This window comes from Periplaneta americana, chromosome 7 (assembly GCF_040183065.1).
Source record: "Periplaneta americana isolate PAMFEO1 chromosome 7, P.americana_PAMFEO1_priV1, whole genome shotgun sequence".
In the NCBI taxonomy this organism is placed as follows: Eukaryota; Metazoa; Arthropoda; class Insecta; order Blattodea; family Blattidae; genus Periplaneta; species Periplaneta americana.
The window spans coordinates 27,039,377-27,062,520 of NC_091123.1; the positions used below are offsets into that span (position 1 = coordinate 27,039,377).

The 23,144-nt window shown below is 35.1% G+C and overlaps 1 protein-coding gene and 1 non-coding gene across 6 annotated transcripts in view; one reads left to right on the forward strand and one right to left on the reverse strand.

The window, feature by feature from the left end:
* hiw (MYC binding protein highwire) overlaps window positions 1–23,144 on the forward strand; it is a 507,580-nt gene that overhangs the window by 45,962 nt on the left and 438,474 nt on the right. For all 5 annotated transcript variants that reach the window (XM_069830497.1, XM_069830498.1, XM_069830496.1 and 2 more), the window contains exons 18-29: window positions 833–1,122; window positions 3,095–3,222; window positions 3,956–4,090; window positions 4,295–4,386; window positions 6,219–6,399; window positions 9,748–9,946; window positions 12,607–12,750; window positions 14,321–14,460; window positions 15,744–15,974; window positions 17,732–17,926; window positions 19,876–20,082; window positions 22,316–22,629. In XM_069830497.1, the coding sequence (XP_069686598.1) occupies window positions 833–1,122; window positions 3,095–3,222; window positions 3,956–4,090; window positions 4,295–4,386; window positions 6,219–6,399; window positions 9,748–9,946; window positions 12,607–12,750; window positions 14,321–14,460; window positions 15,744–15,974; window positions 17,732–17,926; window positions 19,876–20,082; window positions 22,316–22,629 (2,256 nt within the window). The remainder of the gene's footprint in view (window positions 1–832; window positions 1,123–3,094; window positions 3,223–3,955; window positions 4,091–4,294; window positions 4,387–6,218; window positions 6,400–9,747; window positions 9,947–12,606; window positions 12,751–14,320; window positions 14,461–15,743; window positions 15,975–17,731; window positions 17,927–19,875; window positions 20,083–22,315; window positions 22,630–23,144) is intronic.
* TRNAY-AUA (transfer RNA tyrosine (anticodon AUA)) lies at window positions 1,883–1,954 on the reverse strand. The gene has a single exon. It is a non-coding gene; the product is annotated as a tRNA-Tyr (tRNA).

Consider the following 23,144-nt stretch of genomic DNA (forward strand, 5'->3'; position numbering starts at 1 on the left):
TCTGGTATCTGGCATTCTATCAACATGTTCTTTCCAATTTTGTTTAAAATCTTTTAATCTTTCATTTATATTAAAAATTTCTAACTCTTCTCTTATGTTTTCATTTGTTATTAAGTCTCTCTTCGTACATCCCTTCACATTTCTTAGAAATTTAATTTCTGTCGTCTGTATTTTGCTTTGTTGCTTCTTAGTTAATGTCCAAGTCTCACTTCTGTATGCCAGCGTAGGTACAGCCATGACTTTATAAAATTTTAATTTTGTTTCTAAATATTCTATTAATTGCTCCACATACTCTTTGAAAATTACATATTTTATTGTCCACGTCATATTCTTCATCAAAGTCAATATCACTTCCCAAATAATTAAAATGGCTTACCTGTTCTATGCAGCAGTTATTTATAGCTATTTTTGTTCTAATCAGTTCCTTCCCTATAAATGCCATTACTTTTGTCTTTATTAGAGAAATTTTCATATTATATTGTTCTCCAATTTCATTAAGTTTAAAAATAGATTTTTGTAGGGCAGACTCACTATTCTGAATAACAACTAAATCATCAGCAAATAACAGTATATTTAGAAAGTTATTCTTTCAAATTTGGAAACCTACATTCACTAGTTATTTCCACTTCCTCACTAGATCGTCTATATAAATACTAAAAAGCGTAGGTGATAAAGTACACCCTTGTCTGACACCCTGATTAGTAACAATTTTTACAGAAGTTTTATCATTGTTTTTGACATTTATTTTTAGAAAAATTTGATAATATAAAAAAGACTATAAATCTCATTATTAGGGAAGCAATCACAGTGATCTTGCCTTGCTTTCTGACAGTTACCACCCTGGAACTCACGACATGACGTGTTACAACGTGGTGGCTTGTGAGACGAGGGCCACAGCTTCTCTTCCGCCATCAATTTTGAGCCCAGAGCTCGCCCTGCCTGTTGTGGCTTCCTGTTTTGTGACGCGATCTCAAGCAGCACTTCACCTATTGAGCTGCCTAGACACACTTACACAGGCTCAGGACCAACGCTTCACTGTCAGGGAAGAAAGTGAGGACCGACAAGCTGGCTGTGGCAAAGTGTACAGCCGGGAGGACTTCTCAGCAGTCACGCGATTTGAGAGTAAGCTTAAAAATTTTAATCATAACTAGAATCCGGATTTATATGCACTAAAAGATGATATTGTCAGTTGGTATAGTTTATAGACATGAAAGCCGTGTCTCCACTTCTTTTAGATGCCATTCTTATCATTAAATATCTCCCCTTGGTACTGCTAATGGTCTTTAATTCTCCTAACCGCCACTTACAAATCAGCGCGCAGTTTACGAGATGCATTATCTAGTCTCTGTGACTAAGTTCTCTACTGTTACATTTCGGAGTCTTGTAAACCAGGCTCAAAAACTCTTTTAAGTAACACTACATTCACTCATCTACACTTGTTGTCATTCTTTAACTTTTAGTGCATATAAATCTGGACTTTAATCATAACTGATGTAAGGAAGTAGTACAGAGTCTTAATTAAAGAGATTTCCATATTTCAGTTGGAGTACACTTTCCAAGATTCTGTGTACTTATCTTATTTCCAAAGAAATGCATGTATATAATATGTATGCATATATGTGTGCGTGAGGTAGAGATATGCGTGAGTCAGAGAGAGAGAGAGAGAGTCAGTCAGACTGGCAAAGACATGTTCTTAATTTAGATTCTGTAGTCTTGATATCATTGCCAATGTCCCCAACCCTGTGTCCATCATCGTCATATCATCTGTGGATGGAAACCAATGGAATCTTGTGAAGATATCATCGATTTACCTGTTTGTCTCCAAATTCATTGAACTGCAATAACTTAATGATGATGGATGAGTGGAACAGAGAAAAATTCTCTCCAGCACCGGGATTTGAACCCGGGTTTTCAGCTCTATGTGCTGACGCTCTATCCACTAAGCCACACCGGATTCCCATCCCAATGTCGGATCGAATCCTCTCAGTTTAAGTTCCACCTCTTGGGTTCCCTCTAGTGGCCTACCCTCATGCACTGCGTCACAGATATATGAAAATGGCACAATGTCCATACATGTGCAGAGGTGCACTTGTTATGAGTGACTAAGTGGCCGGGATCCGGCAGAGTAAGCGCTATCTGAGAGGATTCAATCTGATATCGGGTTGGGAATCCAGTGTGGCTTAGTGGATAGAGCGTCAGCACGTAGAGCTGAAAATCTGGTTCAAATCCTGGTGCCAGAGAGAATTTTCTCTGTTCCACTCATCCATCATCATATGATGAAGCAGAATTTCTGCACAGAAATATCATATGTACTTCGGTACATTGTAATAATATGCAATAACTTAGCTAATAAATATGTTTGACTTGGCATTTAAACCTTTTATGATGTTGGATGATGTACTTCGGCACATCGTAATAATATTTAAACCTTTACTGAACTTCTTAGACTTCATTACTTTTTATTGATAATATATCTTGATAGAACTTTATTAAGATACTAATTCAATACTATTTCCCCAGTATTCTTTAAATTGAGTATTTGAAAATAACTCATTACTTATAAATCAAGATACAGATCAGAACTAATGTTGCACATTTTATTAATGGCCTAAATTTTACGGACATTGTAGCTTTTATACGAATGCAACAATATTCTTAAAATACAATACCTGAAAGTTAAAATAACCTGTCTAATAGTTTTAGGACTTACATTAGCCAGAGTTTACTTCACTAGGAGCCTAAACTTCATGAGCATGGTAGGTGTATGAAGAAAATCTTCTATTTTTGTGTTAAAGGTACTATAAGCAGAGGAAAGTCTGTTTATCGATGAATAACACTTAATCATTTAATCGCTAAAATAAAAAATTCAACAATAATAGCCAGAAGAAATGTTAATTGAATTTTGTTCATTTGAAATGTTGTATCTGGTGAATGAATGGAAATAAACGTATATATATAAGCATTTAATAGGAATGTTTGTACATGTATAGCATGTAAAATTGGAAACAAAATAACATATATTCATAGTTTTGTATCTATATGTTTAATTGATGTTATTTACAATTCATAACATTTACCGGTACTGAATTTGCAGGTCATGGCGGAGGTTGGGGTTATTCTGGACATTCCATAGAAGCAATTAGATTTATGGCAGATACTGACATCCTTCTGGGAGGCTTTGGTCTCTTTGGAGGACGTGGAGAATACACAGGGAAGATAAAGGTATTAGTAATGTAAAAATAATACTTTACAACGTTTATGTTCATGATGAATCTAAGTAGCTGATTCTCATCAAACTTTGTATATAACACATTTTAGAAATTATAATTTCAGTAATACAATATATACAAAGTGGAAGTGAAATAACCCTGCAGATTTTCAGAGCGAATAGTTCATGTTGTGTGTAACAAAAAAGTGTAATACTGTATTGGTGGAAAGTCCATAGTTTTTTCAGGAAAAAAAATGTTTTTCTCAAAGTGTAACTCTCTCTTATTCAGTAACTATTGAGAATAGGATCATGATTTTTGTCCATGTCGATAGAAAATGTAATAAAGAATCATTTATTCCTCTGGTGAATTTCAATAGCATGGACGGTTTTTGTGTAAATTTAATTTAAAAACCACTAATTTCAAGCCACTGAATGATTCGAGCAGATTTCAACGTCGTAGCCAGAGAGGGAGGTGGGATTAGTTCACCTACAGAGACAGATCTGAGGTCGTTGACCTCTAACTTCTGTATTACGAGAAGAAAGAGCAGTGTGTTAGCGGCAATGTTTCCAGACTGCTGAAACGTTCAACTTAATTTTCTAATTAGCTGTGCATTTAATCACAAACTGTAATATAGGTTTCCTTTTCGTTTAAGTGTACTCTTTCGTCCCTCTCAATCTGCAGGATTATTTCACTTCTACCCTGTATATATAGATTTATATGTTCTTTTTTCCTTCTTTGTTCATTAGTTGTTTGACATCGGAGTTGATGGTGGTGAGCAGGAAACAGATGGAGAGATGCTGGCAGAGACGGAAGAGGTGCCATATGAGTGTGGGCCACGACAAAAGTACCCCATGTTGTTTGAAGAACCAATACCTTTACAGGTGAGACAATATTACGTGGTGCTGGTTTCCAGTGTTTCTAGATATGGTCAACTGAGACTTCTCCTTCCTTCTCCCCTCTTCTCTTACAGTCCCTCATTTTCTCCCTCTATCTTTTTCTCCCACCCTCGAAATGGAACCAAATTTGCAAAATAAGTATCACACTAACACACACTATGTGACTAACACTGTTGTTTTGCTTTGCAGGCAAACAGATGGTACGTTGCTTGGGCCAGGGTTAGTGGCCCATCCAGTGATTGTGGCTCCAGTGGACAAGGAATGGTTACTACTGAAGACCAGTAAGATTTAAAATTATTACTCCACATTCTCTCGAAAAAATCATTGAGTAATGATATCAAAATCATTGTGTCTATGAAATTATTACTCTTAAATCCTTTTGAACATTAATAGATATTTACATTATAATGATTTTTTTTATTGAGGTAACTTTCATGGCATGTGAAAAGTAACAATATGACGGATTCTTGGAATATGTTTTTATTGATTTTTTTTTTTTTTTAAATAATTCTGACCTGCCAGAGGCCGTTTTCCAAAGTTATCTATTTTTGTTTTCTGTTTGTTTTACCTTTGGTTCCTTTGTTTTTTTTTTTTTTTTACTTATACTAATACAATCACAACACCCATGCCTGAGGTGGGACTCGAACCCACAACCCTTCGGACCAAGCGATAGGGACATGCCGTGCCCCTACCGCTTGAGCCATCCGGGCCGGCTAAAATCATAAGGCAGAGTGCCCACTGGAACGACAAGCGACAGCAACACGACATGGATTTGATGCTTTGCTTGTTGCTAACGTGTATGTTCTTATATAACCCATAATATGAAATGAACGGAAGCCCACTCATCTGATCAGACAACAACTCGACACTATCTGTGTTGTGTTGTGTCGCTCACAGTGCTGCATGCTCCACTTTTTGTTGTATCAGTTGTGAGTTGGTAATACAAGGGTTAAGATGAGAGACGATCCTAACTTCAATATAGCCTTTATTGAACTTATTAAAGATTTGCCATGTCTTTTGATACTACATCTATTTTTCGGATTGAAAACATAATAAACCTATTGCAAAATCATTTTATCTTATTTACACAGAATAATTTACCGCTCAATATTATAACAGGGCGAAATATAAAGATATTCTAATAACCTTTGCTCACTTTCCACTATCTGGAGCTCTGATTTCACACACTATCTCACTCCCATGTGTCGCAATCAGCTCTAGAATATTACTGCTTTTCATTGGCTAGCTAAAGGAATATATAAAGGATTCTGTATAAGCACAAAATGACAAAATGTTAGGAGTGTCCGTAAATAGGACCTGTCCGGTAATTGGCCCCTCTACCTTATAAACATACTGTAAACACATGTTTACTTTGATGTGGACGAGAAACGAGTAATTATTATTTATCTGATGTATAAACATATAGGCCTATTTACTTGATAGTTATCAAAAGGCGTTCTTCAGCATTGACTGAAATTCTGAAGTTAGTGTTCTTTTTATAAATTGCAGATCCAACTTTCTGTACCAACAGATTAAATGTTTCTCTACTCATTCTGTAGAATATTTTAAATCTTTCTGGGTATATATTTAATTCTTTGAACAGATTAAAAGCACCGCGTTGTTCTAAATTAGCATGCCAAAAAGGATGCACCCAGATCGTCTCCTATGTTTTCTGTCACTGTAATTTGATATCAGCTAAATTAACTAGATTGAGAACGTCCTCATCCTCTGACGACAAGTTGTATGACTGAATCAGTCCAGTGCATACCAGGTCACTTTGCTGTCATGTTGCTATCATAGTTCGTGTTGAATCAGTGTTTTTGTCGTATCACTATCATATTAATGGGCTCTCTGCCTAAGAATGTGAATATTTTTATATATACATGGACATATGACTATGATGAGGATGGCGCTGATTCTTTCAAGCCAATATTGTAAAGGGAAGTAGACAATATTTATTATTGTCAAATTAATTTGTTTTTGTATTTACTACATTAATTGTCTTCAATTTGTAAAAACGTCGTTATCATTGTTCTGGATCGTTGTAGTCACACTCGTTAGAGGGTGGATGATTTTTTAATAAATCGTTCATCATCATATGTATTTGTTACAGAGTGGTGTTCTACTTTAAGTCATCCAAGAAGTCGAACAATGGAACTGATGTGAATGCTGGACAGATTCCTCAGCTGCTGTACAGAGTTGTGACGCCTGAGAACCAGACTCCAAACCGCCAGACTGATCAGTCAGAACCAGTGTACATTCTGAGTCGGGAGTTCTCACGTGCTGTCAGTAGAGTAAGTTAATGAAGTTCCTTTGGCCAAAAAGTGCATCCAACATTTTGATATATAAGATTTAACATTATACATAAGTAAAAATAATATTAATTGTTATATGTTATTGTCGGACTATCGGATCTGTGCCCCTTCAGCGCTGTCGTCGTTCTTGAAAAAGTTAACGCCTGTACCCACTCCATTCCACCCGCTTTCCTCCCACCACGTTAAACAGCAAGCCACGAACCTTGCCGAATAGGGATGTTGCCAAACTTCCGTCAAACGGTATCATAAATAACTGGTCCTCCATGCTACAATATCATTTCTTTCAATCAAAATACATCTTGTATTTCTACATTTTTTAAACCAAATGAGTTTTAAAGACAAAAAATGGATTACACTACTTTCCAACCCAGATATAATCCCCCCGAGACCAAGGAAAACAGCAGTTGCAGCCTTCAGACTATTGACAAATCATGACTGTCTAGCAAGTCATCTCTACAGAATAGGTATCTCAGCTTCACCCATATGTGTCCTGTGTAACGATCCATCAGAAATGAATGAAGACCACTTGAAGATCTGTGAAGCATTAAGATCAGAAGAAACTACAGTTCAAAAGTATTGGAAAGCACGACTGCTAATGGCTTCATTGCCAAATGCAAGGCACTAGACAACAACAACAACAACATTTTTTAAACCTAAATCCCATGTCTCGAATCACTTTCCGCAGCGTTTCTCTCCAAGCTTGGAAAATATTGTCTCTCGCAACCTTCAGTAATTTCTTCAATGTCGGAACTTCATTCTACACGGTATAAAATTCTTGTATCTTTCTTTTTAAAATACATCGGTTCATATCATCTACAAGAATTAAAGGTTCCCTTGGTCTGTTCTTCCCTGGTGATTCTAGCATTTCATCTCCTGCACAGACTCCCTCTCTCCTGATTTTCTTTGTTAGGCGCTCTGACCTGCCTATATAAGTTACATAAAATGTTGTATTATTAGTATTAGTTAAGTAAGTAATTTTAATATGTAATCAATTGAAATAAAATAAGCCCCACCTGTGATCGCAGCTGCTCTTATCATTGCCTGATTTATAGGAAACAGATATTGACCTGTTTGTTTCTCTTCATTGCAAAATGCTATTACGTACTTGCTTAATAATATTTCTTTCGCCACTCCGTGCTACAGTGTTCATGTTGAGTTGACAACACTGGACTGCAAGTGCAAATAAACTGTCCAACAAGAAGGCTCAAAATTGTGAGTAGTGGGAGAGAGAAAGGGACAGAGCTAGAAAAGAGAGAGATAGGAATGCAGGGAGAGAAATGAATTACCGAGGCTGAGAAGGAATTAGGGGTCAGTTCGCATATCTTATGGGGGCACAGATCCGATGATCCAATAATATATTACAGTGGCATATGCAGAATTTTGTCAACGGTTATTATTAAAATTGTTTACAATTTACATGATCAGTATTTTAAATTTTGTGTATTATTATAATATTATTATGTTACGGTATATTTATTAATATTATTACTTACTTATATTAAAAATATGAACTGTCAAACGCACAAAATCTTAAATGAACGTTTTACAATAAAGTCAGAACTCAATGTAACAAACTGGTGAGTACCCTCTTAAAATGAGTTTAAAATCGACAATGCACAATATTTAACGTCTGCACTGCAGAACTGTCAAAACAACCTTTTTAATATGTTTTACAAGAAGTTAAATTTCATATTGTGCCAGCTTCATTTTATTACAAGGTCTGTACTAGGCAGTATTGTATTGTATTTAACAACATTCCATGGAATTCATACATTGCTTCACAGCTAGAATATGAAACAAGTCAAAAAACTTAATACTATTATAAAGTCTTAATTTATAGTCACAGTCTAGATGAAATATATACAGACGAAGTTTGCAATATAGTCTACTAGTACAACACAAAGTTTTAGTATCAGTTTCATGAAGTATTATTGAATGTCGTCTCTCTATAATAAAGATAGCATTGTTATAATTCGAACGTGCCACAGAACCAAGCTCAGGAATTATATTGAAGGAGGAGTCGCCCTCGGTAGCGTAGTTGGTATAGCGCTAGCCTTCTATGTTCGAGGTTGCGGGTTCGATTCTGGCTGAGGTCGATGGCATTTAAGTGTGTTTAAATGTGACAGGCCCATGTCAGTAGATTTACTCGCATGTAAAAGAATTCTTGCAGGACAAAATTTCCAGCACACCGGCGACACTGATATAACCTCTGCAGTTGCGAGCGTCGTTAAATAAACCATAATTAATTATTGAAGGAGGGGAAGGAAGTCTATGTCTTATATGTCGATGCAGATTTTGTTACTCTGACAGTGAAAAATTAAAGAGGGGAAAATGATTATAGATATAAAAAAATACACAAATCTAAATACGTAATTTTTTTTAAAGTTCAAGTGGGCGGGAGGGTTCAAACCCTCTTGCGTACACCTTTCCTAAAAACCTTGTCCTCCTGTTAGCCTGAATTTTGCAAGAAAGCTAATGGCTTCATTGCCAAACACTTGGCATAAAAACCATATTCACTATTTTTTCCGTGTATTATTTGATATTTAAATTGTTCCTCTTCTGCACCCTCCCCCCCCCTGCCTCCACGTGAGAGTTGAATACTATTTCATAAAATAGTTTGAAATTTAAGATTTTGTAATAGGCTTATATGTTGTTGTTGTTGTTGTTGTTGTTTTCTAATGCCAGGCGTTTGACAATAAAGTCATTTGACCTCTTGCACTCCAATATTTTTCAAAGAAATTATCATGACCAGCCACTGAAACACAGATTTTGAGGTGTTCCGAATCCATTTCTTGGTTTGAGTTGCACAATGGGCAGTTAGGGGACTGATATATTCCAATTCTATGCAGGTGTTTGGCCAAACAATCATGGCCTGTTGCCAATCAAAATGCAGCTACAGACGATTTTCGTGGTAAATCGGGAATTAACTGTGGATTTTGATGCAGAGAGTTTGAAAATGGCAAGTTGTAGCCGATTTAAGTAAACACCATATTTTAACGTTTTGGTGGCTACTTCATTCACACACAACCCCCAGAATGTCTGGAGGACCACACCTGCTGTTGGTCGACGGGTCCATTGGACCTAGCTGGGAGATCTTGTTGATCACCAGCTTTCCCTCCTTAAGCCACTGGAGGACGATTTTAGTGCCATAGCAGGTCAGCATTAGGAACAGAAAAGTAGAAAGAGGAGGAAGGAAAGGGAAATGAACCCTAAGGCCTCGAATATAGGCTTATATTCGTGTACCATGACAGTACAGTATGCTCAGCTTTTATGAATTAAATGTGGTAGTGTTGATAGCTCCCAGTATTGTTAAATTCTGTGTTACAGGAATGCTTCCAGTCGTTACTAGCTCTCCTCCAGTGGAGTTGGAACACTTTCAAAGCTGGGTTGGTGGACATCTCTCACATAAGCAGTTCAACATCGGGCCATCTTGCTGCTCTGTTGGATCTTGAGAGGCTTGTCTACATCAGCCAAGCAAGCCTGAGACTTCTTCGAACGTACACCAATGAAATATATCCCAATCATGGTAAGAATCAAATGCTTGCATGAAACCATTTCTCTATCAACTGTTTGGAGAATCAAACGTTAAGAAATAGTTTTGCATAGGTCAAAATTACATAAATTCTTACTTAACAGATTAATTACTGATTAATATTTGTTTCTTATAATGAAACTAACATCTGTCCATTCTTATTATTACCGTTAATTTCTCTAAATAGATTACAGAACCTCTAATGGCAAAATTTCATTACGTTAATGTTCTCATTATATAAATATATTTTAGATTTATATTTTTTCTCCCTTTAACTTAGTTATAGTAAACTTAAAGGTAAAGGTAAAGGTATCCCTGTAACATGCCATGAAGGCACTTTGGGGGCATGGAGGTAGAGCCCCATGCTTTCCATGACCTCGGCACTAGAATGAGGTGGTATGGTCGGCACCACACTCTGACCGCCTTTTACCCCCGGGAAAGACCCAGTACTCAATTTTATAGGAGGCTGAGTGAACCTCGAGGCCGTTCTGAAAGTTTGGCAATGAGAAAAAATCCTGTCACCACCTGGGATCGAACCCCGGAAACTTATATTAAATTAACTATCATCATTTTACTAGCTATCTCAACTTAAGTATAATTGATTGAATTAAATTAGCTCATAAATTAAGTTATTACTTTATCTCATAGGTTTTATCTCAATTTAAATAAACATGTACTAGTCGTTAAAACTTAACTGAAGAATATTGTTGGAGAACCTTTTAAGTGTAGTGTAAATATTTGTGATTTAAATATGTATTGATTAAGGCTGAGAAGTGGAAGAGAAGGCCTTGTGGCCTTAACTCTGCCAGCGAAAATAAATCATTCTATTCTATTCATTAGGATCCTTCAGACGAGGCCACTTTAGCACTACCACTAGTGGCTCGTTAGTGGCACTGTGAATATGCGTTAGTGGTGCTGCAAACGAGCATTAGTGGCACTGTGAACATGCGTTTGAAGCACTGCTTAATGAACTCAAATTTTTGTAGACAATTTTTCAGTCTTCCAGTAAACATGGACATAAAGGGAGGTATGCTTTTCACAACTTATCTCAAAATCTGTGCGTCAGTGGCTAACCATGACAATATCTTTGAAAAATATTGGAGTGCAAGAGGTCAAATGACTTTATTATCAAATGCCTGGCATTAGAAAACAACAACTTTTCACAACTTTGCTTAAATGGAGAAAGAATAGACGTAAAAATAGAAGAAGAGTCTCAGTCCATCCATTGCTTTTGGAAACACAGAATCGAGGACTATTTCATACTTTATTTCGTCGTTGTTCCTGCAATAACTCCTATGTGCAAAATATAAAATTTTTCAGTTAGAAGAAAATACATATTCATTCATCCTATGGCAGCCGTGCATAGGGGATTGTGAATTCTTACATATTCGAAAGAAAGAAATATAATTACATATAGGAGATTTTATTATTTGCTGTGTCACTATTTAAGTTATTTAATAGAGCAAAAATCTGAAAATCGGTAAATATGTCACATAGGAGTTATTGCAGGAACAACAACGATTTGATGATTTACATCAGGTTTATAAAGAGTCTTTTTTTTTTTCTCGCATGTTTAAGAAATTATTTCAAGAATTTTTAACAAGAATTACCAATGAAATTCGAAGAAAAAAAAAAAGACACCGTAGCACAATAAGCCGTATACTCTCATGGCAGTATAAGGAATTGGCGGCTCAACAGTCATCTGTTAGCAGCGCCACAGACGTGTCATTCACGAACCACTAAAATAGTGGTGTGGCTGTGGCCCTTTGTGAAACCTACAATTATTTAATTCGTGTATCATGACGGGAAGCATCACTTTCAGTGGCCAATCACTCAGACCATCTGTAGCGCCACTATTCTGTGGCTGTGGTTTGAAGGCCCCCATTTATATCCATTATTCACAAGCGGCAGTGCTTCAGCAACGTGTCTAAAAGTGGCCTCGTCTAAAGTGACTTATATGTTACTATCTAGTTGTTATCAGTGGTGAGTAGATTTTCAATTTTTTTTTTCTAAATGTTTATATAAATTAGGCAGGTACTATAGGTAGTTTTTTTTTTTTCTTTTTTCGCAACTGAAATTGTGTTTGTGGAGATTCAAAGTTGAATTTCAGAGAAGTAATAGATTGATGGTGGTGGAAGGGATACTCCGAGAAAATCTTCAGTGTCTTATCAACCAGAAACTTCATTTGATCTCACTGGGGTTTCAGTCCAGGTTTTCAGTCTAGGAAACTAACATAATAACTATTGGTATAACAAGCCGTCATCTAGTTGCTATGGAAAATGTGAGTGCAAAATACAACAGTAAATAAACTTTGTGAATTATCCTATGTCTTATTTTTATATTAATTCAACAGTTGTGAGTTATTCTGTGTCTTAATGGCAAGCCCGCTTTGAACTAGACTGAATAAATAAATAAATAAATTGATTTGGGAGTATTTCGAAACAAGTGTTAACAAAATTGTACTTCAAACATTTGATGGTTCTGATTTGGGTAGACAGTTGCACATTGAAGCCCTCCTGCTGGCGACACCTCCGGAAATAAGCGTCAGTAATTAAGTATATTTTATTAGTGACATGTGGTTCGTGTGAGGGCATTATTGCAATTAGTGTTCATATTAATGTTTTATAGTGTATAATAATTTTAATTTATTACAGTGGGTTCAAAGAAGATATCTCCTGAATCTGTACGTTTGGCCGAATGTGTGGGTGATGTAAGAGCGTTACTGCGTCAGATCTTGTCAGATTCTGTTCCAAACACTCACGTCACACGTAAAACAAGCAAGAGTCGTTCATTGAAAAGTGAGTATTTGACATTTCATTTTCATTAAACCTAATTATTTTATTTTATTTATTCTAACATAGACATTACTTTACAGACATGTAAATGATCACAAGATTTCTGAAATTGAAATGCATGAATAATATGTTGAAGTAGAGCATTCCAGAGAAGTGTAGTTATAGCTATAACATAAATGTAATCAAGTGATAACAACAATAAACATAAGAATGTGAAATAGATTAACAACAATGTAATTAATTGAAATACAACAATTGAATCAGTTAAAACATAAATTAACAACAATGTAATTAATTGAAATACAACAATTGAATCATTTAAAACATAAACATAAGGATGTGAAATAGATTAACAACAATGTAATTAATTGAAATACAACAATTGAATCAGTTAAAACATAAACATAAGGATGCGAAATAGATTAACAACAATGTAATTAATTGAAATACAACAACTGAATCAGTTAAAATATAAACATAAGGATGTGAAATAGATTAACGACAATTTAATTAATTGAAATACAACAGTTGAATCAGTTAAAACATAAACATAAGGATGCGAAATAGATTAACAACAATGTAATTAATTGAAATACAACAATTGAATCAGTTAAAATATAAACATAAGGATGTGAAATAGATTAACGACAATTTAATTAATTGAAATACAACAGTTGAATCAGTTGAAATATAAACATAAGAATGTGAAATAGATTAACGACAATTTAATTAATTGAAATACAACAGTTGAATCAGTTAAAATATAAACATAAGGATGTGAAATAGATTAACGACAATTTAATTAATTGAAATACAACAATTGAATCAGTTAAAATATAAACATAAGGATGTGAAATAGATTAACGACAATTTAATTAATTGAAATACAACAGTTGAATCAGTTGAAATATAAACATAAGAATGTGAAATAGATTAACGACAATTTAATTAATTGAAATACAACAGTTGAATCAGTTAAAATATAAACATAAGGATGTGAAATAGATTAACGACAATTTAATTAATTGAAATACAACAATTGAATCAGTTAAAATATAAACATAAGGATGTGAAATAGATTAACGACAATTTAATTAATTGAAATACAACAGTTGAATCAGTTAAAACATAAACATAAGGATGTGGAATAGATTAACAACAATGTAATTAATTGAAATACAACAATTGAATCAGTTAAAACATAAACATAAGGATATGAAATAGATATCATTCTCTGTGGTCCAATGATTGTAGTGTGTGGCATTGGATCTAAAGTTTACAGGTTCAACTCAACCAAAAGGTAATGGATTTTTTAAGACTAAGACGAATTCTTAGCACGTTTTTGTTTGAAGAAAAGTAAAGCTAAAAGTTATATACCATATCGTATATTTATAGCACATGGGAAAATACTGATTGTTTTTGAGAGGTTTCAGACAAAATTACTCCATATGTAGGGATATTGTAATGAAATCACTTTTGAGAGACTAAAATTCTTTTTTTATGCTGCCTATGTTTTTATATTGGTAGCTTTGGCTTAATTTCCTCTGCAGCTCAACGAATCTTTGTTTTTCAGGTTCAACTCCATACAATAAAATGACCACCAGTATTCTAGAAGAGTGTCACGAGACGTTTGTGTCTTGCTTCCACGCCTTCTATCCCACTGCATTTTTGAAATGGACATGTTTGTGTGATCTTCTGGCAGTCATGGATAAGGTAACTTCATTAATCATGACATTCATATAATTGCTTTGCAATTGTACAAATTCATCAAAGATATTGGTGTACAAATAAATGCTGGGAAGGAGTGGAGGGGGGAATGTTTTATATTCTCTTGTAACTCAAGGGCGGCTTTTGGGGTAGTGCCAGTGTGCCATGGCACCACCAATGAAAGAAACAAAAATAATATCCTAGAAAGCGGTTGTAATAGTTTATTTCTACATATTTTATTCGTATTTCATTTGAACGCGCGTGCGCACATATCCAGACGCACTCTTGCAGCGTTTTTCCGAACGTTGGAGCCACTTCGGTGAGGCACTACCTGCGTCCATATAACACTGTACAAAAGGCTACTGATTCTAGTTTATATGCGTTTCTTATGGCAGACTTTGAGCCGAATTCAATTTGACTCAGTAGTTAATATTCTGCCCGCTAGAGCATAGTAATGCAGAAATTTCGCTAGATGGCAGGGTTGTTGGAGACGTTATTTGTCTATGAGTTAGAGTTCCGCGCCAAATGTTAATGTAATGTTGCCAATTCAAAACTAATGCACATAACTTGGATTTGAATGTGTAAATTATTATCCATTTAGCTATATTGAACGCAGAGATAGTCATGGTTCTTTTTAGAAAGATAAATATTTTTTCATATTATGTAACACTGTTTGTTAATGTTGTGTAATATTTGTTTTATTTTGCGGCAACTAAATATTGGTACACTGTTGCTATAGTATTGATGCTTCTGTTAATGATACATGAGATCTGTGCAGGACATGAACATGTGTTATTCAGGCCGCTGCCTTGGATTCATTGGCCTGTTAAATAAAGTGCAAACGTGTTTATTATCTATGCCATTGTTATCGCGTGTGTTTTTGCCAGTACTTTTACTAGTTATAAAAGTTATTTGTATTTGACTAACAATACTGTGAAAGTTTTGATTGTCTGTGTCTGTAAATTTCGTTATTATTTTCGGAAATGTTATTGTAACTGTTACTAGATACATTATTAACTGTACACCTGATAAAATAGCTGGTTAAATTAATGTGTTTTATTTAATATAATGCAAACATGAACTGTGATTATTAATTTCACTAGGGTAATTTGGGTACAACTTGAATGTCTCACCGGCCGCCACTGTTGTAACTCCAATTAATACTGAATTGAAATTTCAGATACAAAAGTTTGGACAGATAAACAAGTTTCAGTGCAGAAGCATTTCGAACTTCAGGAAACAATGTTAAAGAAACTGAAAATGATAAGTAATTTATTCCTTCCTAACAGGGCAGCGATGGGAACTCTGACAGACTTCTGAGTGCAGTACTGGCAGCCTTGTGCAGCCCAACTGTGCGTCTGCGCTCCACATTTCCCATCCTGACCAGCGTGTTAGATGCGTCAGACTCGTCTCTGAAGAGACAGTTGAGTCCATCTGACAACACAGGATTACCCATGATGCCATGTGTTGATGGACATCACTACCCTATCCTGGTGGAGCAGATGAGCTACAGGAGTCAGGTCGGTATTTGTGTCATAAGTCATAACTGAGTGTAGAAAATAATTAGCAGGCTTGACAGAAACATTTGCTCCTAAAACGACCAAACAAAGATTCTTACAAACCTCGTAATGAGACATTGTACTGTTAGAAAAGACATGCATATTATGTGGCTCAATGAAACGAACCCCAAGTCTAGCATTTATATGCTAGAAGAGAAGACTTTGGAATTGTAGTCTATGAAAGTGATTCTTTAATTTGTTTTGGTGTAATAAAACTGGGACAGAGAATGCTGCCAAAAAGTATTGTGAGTAAGCTTCTGAAACTGATTAAGGTTTCAAGATTGTTTTATTTAATCATGGTGGGACCTATTCTACCATTAAACTTCGCAATTTAACAACATTTCACTTTTCACTTTCCAACTTTTCAAAAGTGAAAAGTATTTCTGTTCCTCCATGAATTAGAAACTGTTCTGCACTTTTCATTTTATTCTGAATAATTTTTACGTATCAGTAGTCATTGCAACTTCATGTTGTCGTACTCCATTTCGTAGCCAATGGAGACATGGTAAGTCAGAGTAATGTGTGATAAGTCCAAATATTTTAATTTTGAGATTATAGCATTACTGAATTTCTTAGTGAGATCTATCTGAAGGTATACTCTGTTAAGTTCTGGGACGACTGATTTCAGATTTAATTAATTTTTTCAAAATAAAATGATCATATATTAGGAATATGCTATAAGTTCCACATAACTCTGTTTGTTTCTGTGTGTGTCTTATAATTTTCAAGGTATTTTATGGTTCCACTATACTAAAAATAAAAGAGTAGGTTTATAACTTTATTGGCTACGAAAGAAAAACAGTTGATAAAATGGACCTCTCATACAATACCTCTGAGGTGCACATTTGAATAATTATCATTTTTAGATGAAAGAGATAAACTACTTCTTATTTTTGGTTCTAGAATAGCCAAATTCTTTGACGAACATAATCTGCTTGAGTTGGTGTAATTCGAATACATTCACAGAATTGAGACAAACTTAGGTTATGGAAATTTATCCTGTTTTTATATACTCTTTTTTTGGAGGGAGGGGGTTCTTCATCACTTGCGTCACTTAATAGCAAATTTTCTCTCTTTATCATATTTGTTCTCTAAATTATTTTGAATTCAAAGTAAAAATATGCTGAATATAATGAATTTAACCTTAATGGCAAAGAGACTTTGTTCTATGCAAAAATCCCGTTCACTTTTCAGCATATGACTTTGCACTTTTCAAAAATTATTGTAATGGTTGATCAAAAGTAATAATATAATATATTAAAAAATTACCCTACTTTTCTTTTTCACTTTTCACTTTGTGATCCATTTTTGAAAAGTAATAGTAGAACAAAAACTGCAATGAAAAGTGCGAACTGCGAAGTGAAAAGTTAAATCCAAAGTTCGTGGACTCAAACTTGATTGAAAATGATGTAAAAGGGCTATAAAATCCTTAGCATCGCTTCACTTGGGAGAGAAGTAAAACTGGGAGATTCTTGTTGTAGATTTATAGCATGTACAAGAATACTGTCCCTGACAGAGGGCTCCGGAAAAATTCATCATCCATTTCTCACTAATGTCAAATTTCAAAAACATTTGGAAGTAGCATAGTGAGCCCATATTATTTTAGCTTGTGAGCCCACTATTCGTGCATCATTCTGTAGTTTTCTGTAATCACCAGAATTTTAAAACTCTTATCTGGTGTGTCTGTAAGTGAAGTGTATGTACTCTAATTGTTGCAGTTGGAGGGCAGCGGTTTGGTGGGGAACTGGTTATTCCGAGAAGTGCTAGAGAGACTGCTGGACATAGTGACTGTCCCTGTGAAGCAAGCTCTGTGCCAGGAGAAGACCGCATATTCAAATGAGTTGGTTAGAAACTGTTGCCATCTACTGGCGAGAGTTGTAGCTGAATTGGCATCACAGTCAAGTGGAACTGATGTGAGTACATTTGTATAGTTGTCCTTATAGATTTTATTCATGGGTCTATCATACCAGTACATTCTACAGCTTTTTATTTACTTATTGTGCTAACAGTTAAACATCTCCAGTACCAGCTCACTGAAATAGCATTATACACTTATACATTTGTTTTGTTTTTATGTTTCTGTTATTAACTCTATAGGCAAGATCACTATTAAAATGCATATGAAAGGCAAACTGTGCTTCTTTAGAATCATTCCTACTAAAAACATTTTCGTTATTATTCTAATGTATTGTCTGTTAATGCAGTAGTAGGTCTTCAGTTCTACCGATCCAGAGTTGAGCTCAGATGTGGGTATAAGAGCTAAATGAACAAAACTTTTCATGCTTATTTTTATTTAATTTCTTCCTGTAACCACTATAGGTTGCCATCGACAAAGAGTACCATGATATAATAGAGTAAATAGTGAGACATTTTTGTTAGAGTGAAAAATAACAATTTGTATTATATTGAAACACATGATATTAAACGAAGTAACATCAAGGAGATGCGAATTAGTCATGGTCCATATGTATGATGCCTGAAAATAGCTATTGAGCCTTTGAGTGCTGCAATTGTTAGATCTCTTAAAATATTTTTATGCAAGCCAAAAGATTTACAGAAGTCGACTAGGTACCGGGGTATGGTCCCACGGGCTCCTATTATTAGTCCCATAATGACGATGGATTCCAGATGGTATTTGTCCTTATAGAAACTTATTTTTTTCTTAATCAAAAATTTTAGAAAATTTAATATTGAAGGTAATGATTAAGAAAACAAAATTTCTTGAAGGAATAGGTAAAAAATTCTAGACTATGTAGTTGATGTAGGTCTTTAAAACATTCCAGTAAAAGAATCATGCAGATATTTAATTAATTTGTGTACATCTGTGGAGTAATGGTTAGCATGTCTGACTGCAAAACTAGCAGGCCTGGGTTCAAATCCTGGTTGGGGCAAGTTACCTAGTTGAGGTTTTTTTCGTGGTTTTCCCTCAATCCATTAAGATCAAATGCTGGGTAACTTTCGGCATTGAACCCTGGATTCATCTCGCTAGCATTATCATCATCTCATTCAGACACAAGATAGACCTAACCATAACAATTGGTGAAGCGTCATAAAATAACCATCTAAAAAAAATATTTAATTCATTATATACTCGTATTTTATTATGTAAATGCTTTACGGTTGTAAAAAAATTATGCAAATTTGATATTATTTTTACAGGTAATTATTTGCTGTTTTAATATTCTGAATAGTGTTTTATAAAGTGTAATGTATGTATATTAAGCTTGAAAAGTTTTGTTCATTTAGCTCGTATAGTAGCTGAGATATAAAAAAAAATTAATTTCACTAAATTTTGCAGGTATACCTCCCCACTTAAATAACCAAGCAAAAAAGATAAAATCTTCAGTTTTATTTTCACATTATTCTGCTCCAACTTACACATTTTGAAAACAGAACTTATTCAAAGGACTTTAGAACTTACATGTTTTTATATATTTTCCTTTGAAATTTGAAAATTTGTATTCATATATTTTCTTCTTATAGCTGTCTCAAAAAAGTAAAATCTGAAGCATTTTCTTTCTCTCACTTCAAATAAGTGGGCCTATATGTTATACAATATTATGGAACACAGTATTCCATATGAAGGTGACAGCGCATGTATTATGTCCAGACACTCCCTCACTCTTCCTACAGAGCTGTTCACGATATCGGATGAGTCTACTTACGAATATAGGGGAATGGGTTAGTCTTTGCCTTGAACTCTGTAGATACATGCCCGACCTTCCCTTCTACTCCTACCCCCTCTACAGAAACGTTGTTTCCATACTGCACATTGCGACTGTCTTGACAAAATGCATGAGTTGTACTCTCAATTGTAAGAAGTCATTGTATTGATACATTATGTACTTGTTTCAATAACTAGGAGGATCTGCAAGGAGCCTGTGGACGTGTTCTTCACACAACTCCATCTCGTTTCACACGCACTAATCAAAGTCGTACTTGGAACACTGGAAATGGCTCTCCTGACGCCATTTGCTTTTCTGTAGACCGACCTGGCATTGTTATAGCAGGCGTCTGTGTGTATGGAGGAGTGGGCACCTATGAATATGAACTGGAGCTTCTTGATGATGTATGTATAGGCCTAATATTATGTACTTGAATTCTCTAGTAATTTATTTCATTGTAGTGACCATCTGTTTTCCATGGTATGTGTACCGGTTCACATGCTTTGCAGCAGTGCAGCCCCAGAATTTGAACTGTGATTTTCTAGGGCATTTTTGTTATGTTAAAGCCTTTGATCAATTTTAATCAGGTTGGTAATGTATCATACCTCGAAGGAATAGATTTTGATTCGTTTATTTATTTAGGAGTTTCCTTTTCTCAACCAAAAACAGATATGATCGACAAAAGCAAATCTAGGAAAGCATTTCTAGTAAGGTTGTTTAATTTTCTTTCTTCAAAGTTCTCTGTCTGTTATATCTTCTTACTCGAGTCCATGTTTCTGCATACTTCTTTCTACCTCGTCCATCCATCCCTTTCCTCCTTTCTTCTTACATTTCCATACCATTCCAGTCATTTTGTTCAGTTATTTCCAAAATATTTGTTTTTATATCCATAATTTCCCGTATTGTAATGTTTTTAACTCTCTCCCTTTTTTATTTCCTGGCTGAGAAGGGGTAGGTATGACTATTAAAATCTAAAAATTTATGAAAGTCAGAAGAGTAATAAATCAAGATTCCAAATCATTTCAAGTGCAGAAAACACCATATTGAAAGTACAGGGTTTTTTTTCTTTTCTTTTTTTCTTTTACTAAAGACGTGTACTTGACTGTTCGTCATTCACCTATTGTGAACCAATTGTGTACACCAATTTACCGACGGAGTCATTGCCCAGGGTGCACCATAGGAAGTTAGTGTACGTTACACTCATGATGAGATGATGATGGAGATTTGTTGGATGTCACAGGGGAACCGGAGTTCCTAGAGAAAACCCCTGTGTTACTTGGACACAGGCTTATCCAACACAAATTATAAATTAGGAGTACACTGGGGATCGAACCTGGGCTCGCAGGATTATAAATCCAATGCTCTAGCCACTAGACCACCATGACGGCTATGAAAGTATATGTAAATTCTTCACTGAACTGGTTTTGACTTATAATACCAGATAGTGAAATATCAAACAATCAGTCTTCTTAATGTTGTTGTTGTTTTCTAATGCCAGGCGTTTGACTATAAAGTCATTTGACCTCTTGCACTCCTATATTTTTCAAAGATATTATCATGGCACAGATTTTGAGGTGTTCCGAATCCATTTCTTGGTTTGAGTTGCACAATGGGCAGTTAGGGGACTGATATATTCCAATTCTATGCAGGCGTTTGGCCAAACAATCATGACCTGTTGCCAATCTAAATGCAGTCTTCTTAATGTATCCAGTTGTTTACTGACAACATAAAGTCCACTATTGTTCACTGTAGTCTACTGTATTCAGTTTTTGTTTTTCACGATAAATGAGGAGTATTTTGATTGGTGTTCATTATAGATGCCTGTTGCTAGTAGCCATAGTTGGGGTGTAGTCAATATATACTGCAGGGCTGTGTCTTCTGCAACTGGTACTGATATTTTAATTTACTTCCTTTGTGGTTTATGGATGGACAGTATAGAAGAATGTGTTCCAGATCTTCATTATGATTATTGCACTGCAGACAAATAGGATTATCAGAAATGTGAAATCGGTGTAGGTACAATTGTGTGACAATGTGACCTGTTCTGGCTCTTGTTGAAAATGTTTGAACATGTCTGGGCAAGTTTTTGTACATTTCCAGGTCATTTGGTTTCCTTTGTACAGACTGTAAAATTTTTCCTGTGTCAGAAGAGAGCCAATTGTTGATCCATAGGTTTGTAAAATGAGACTTTGCTGAAGCAAAAGCACTGGATAGAGATATCACTTGGTCGCAAGTATGTTGCCTGTTTTGCAGTATTATCGACTTTCTCGTTTCCAGGTATACCACAATGACTAGGTATCCATTGAAATGTTAGAGAAATGTTGTTAATACCAAAAGGATTGAAGTATGGTGTCAGGCCAATGCAGAGGCAAAATGCATTCTCTGTAATATAAAATATGAGGCTAAAAAGATAGTGAAATATGAACAATACAAAAATCAGAGTAATAGCAGTCAAAGTAATCTTCATGAATTAATTCACTGTAGAATCATTGGCAGACTAAGGCTAATACTATAATAACTGAAAATGAAACCTATTCGAATTCCATAATTAATTTTGCCATCACAGGCTGCTGTGGCCCAGTTTTAAACACATTATAATATATATTGTATTAATTGGAGCATCTGTTATCTCCACAGCAAAACAATACTGGAAACGATCCATCTCACACCCAGCGTTGGAACAGTTTAGAAATGGCACGAGGAACATTTGGTCCTGATGACTGTGTAGCCGATGTGGCAGAAGTTAAATTCGACAGACCAGTGTCAATAAAGGAGAATGTAAAATACGCTGTTCGTCTGAGGAACCATGGTGGTCGAACTAGCAATGGCGATGGAGGACTGAGTTCTGTAAAGGGACCAGATGGAGCCACATTTTCGTTTTCCACTTGCTCTCTCAGTTTCAATGGAACAACACAAACCAGGGGACAAATACCACAGATTTTATACTACAGGTGAGTGTTGTAGCTAATAATTTCTACTCCCAAAACTAGAATTTGCGTTAGAATGTCTGTATTTCGAAACAATGAGCAATATTCTATGTTCAGTTACAAAGAGCTCAATAGTATTCTGAAAGACCATTCCTGAAAGTTAGGCCTATTAAAAATTACAAGAACATAGGACAAATCTTTAAATTTAGGAGGTGTGTACAGTAGTATTCCTCTTAACCGGCACCAAAGGGACAGCCTAGTTCCAGATATGATATTTTGCCAGATAATTTAATAAATACCGGTGTATACAAAAAAAAAAAAAGTTCGTATTTCATGGTGTTAAATGTTGAAACTGCAACTATATCAGGCGTGAAGCTTATTTCTCTATCACTTACTCGTAACTGAATAAACATAAAAACCTGTGTGAATTTTCTTTATTAAAATACATCACTCAACACAAATAATACACTAGCCTAATTCTAGGTTCGGATATTCACCGAAAATGAAAGTTCATGCAAACTTCCTAATATGGCAACACT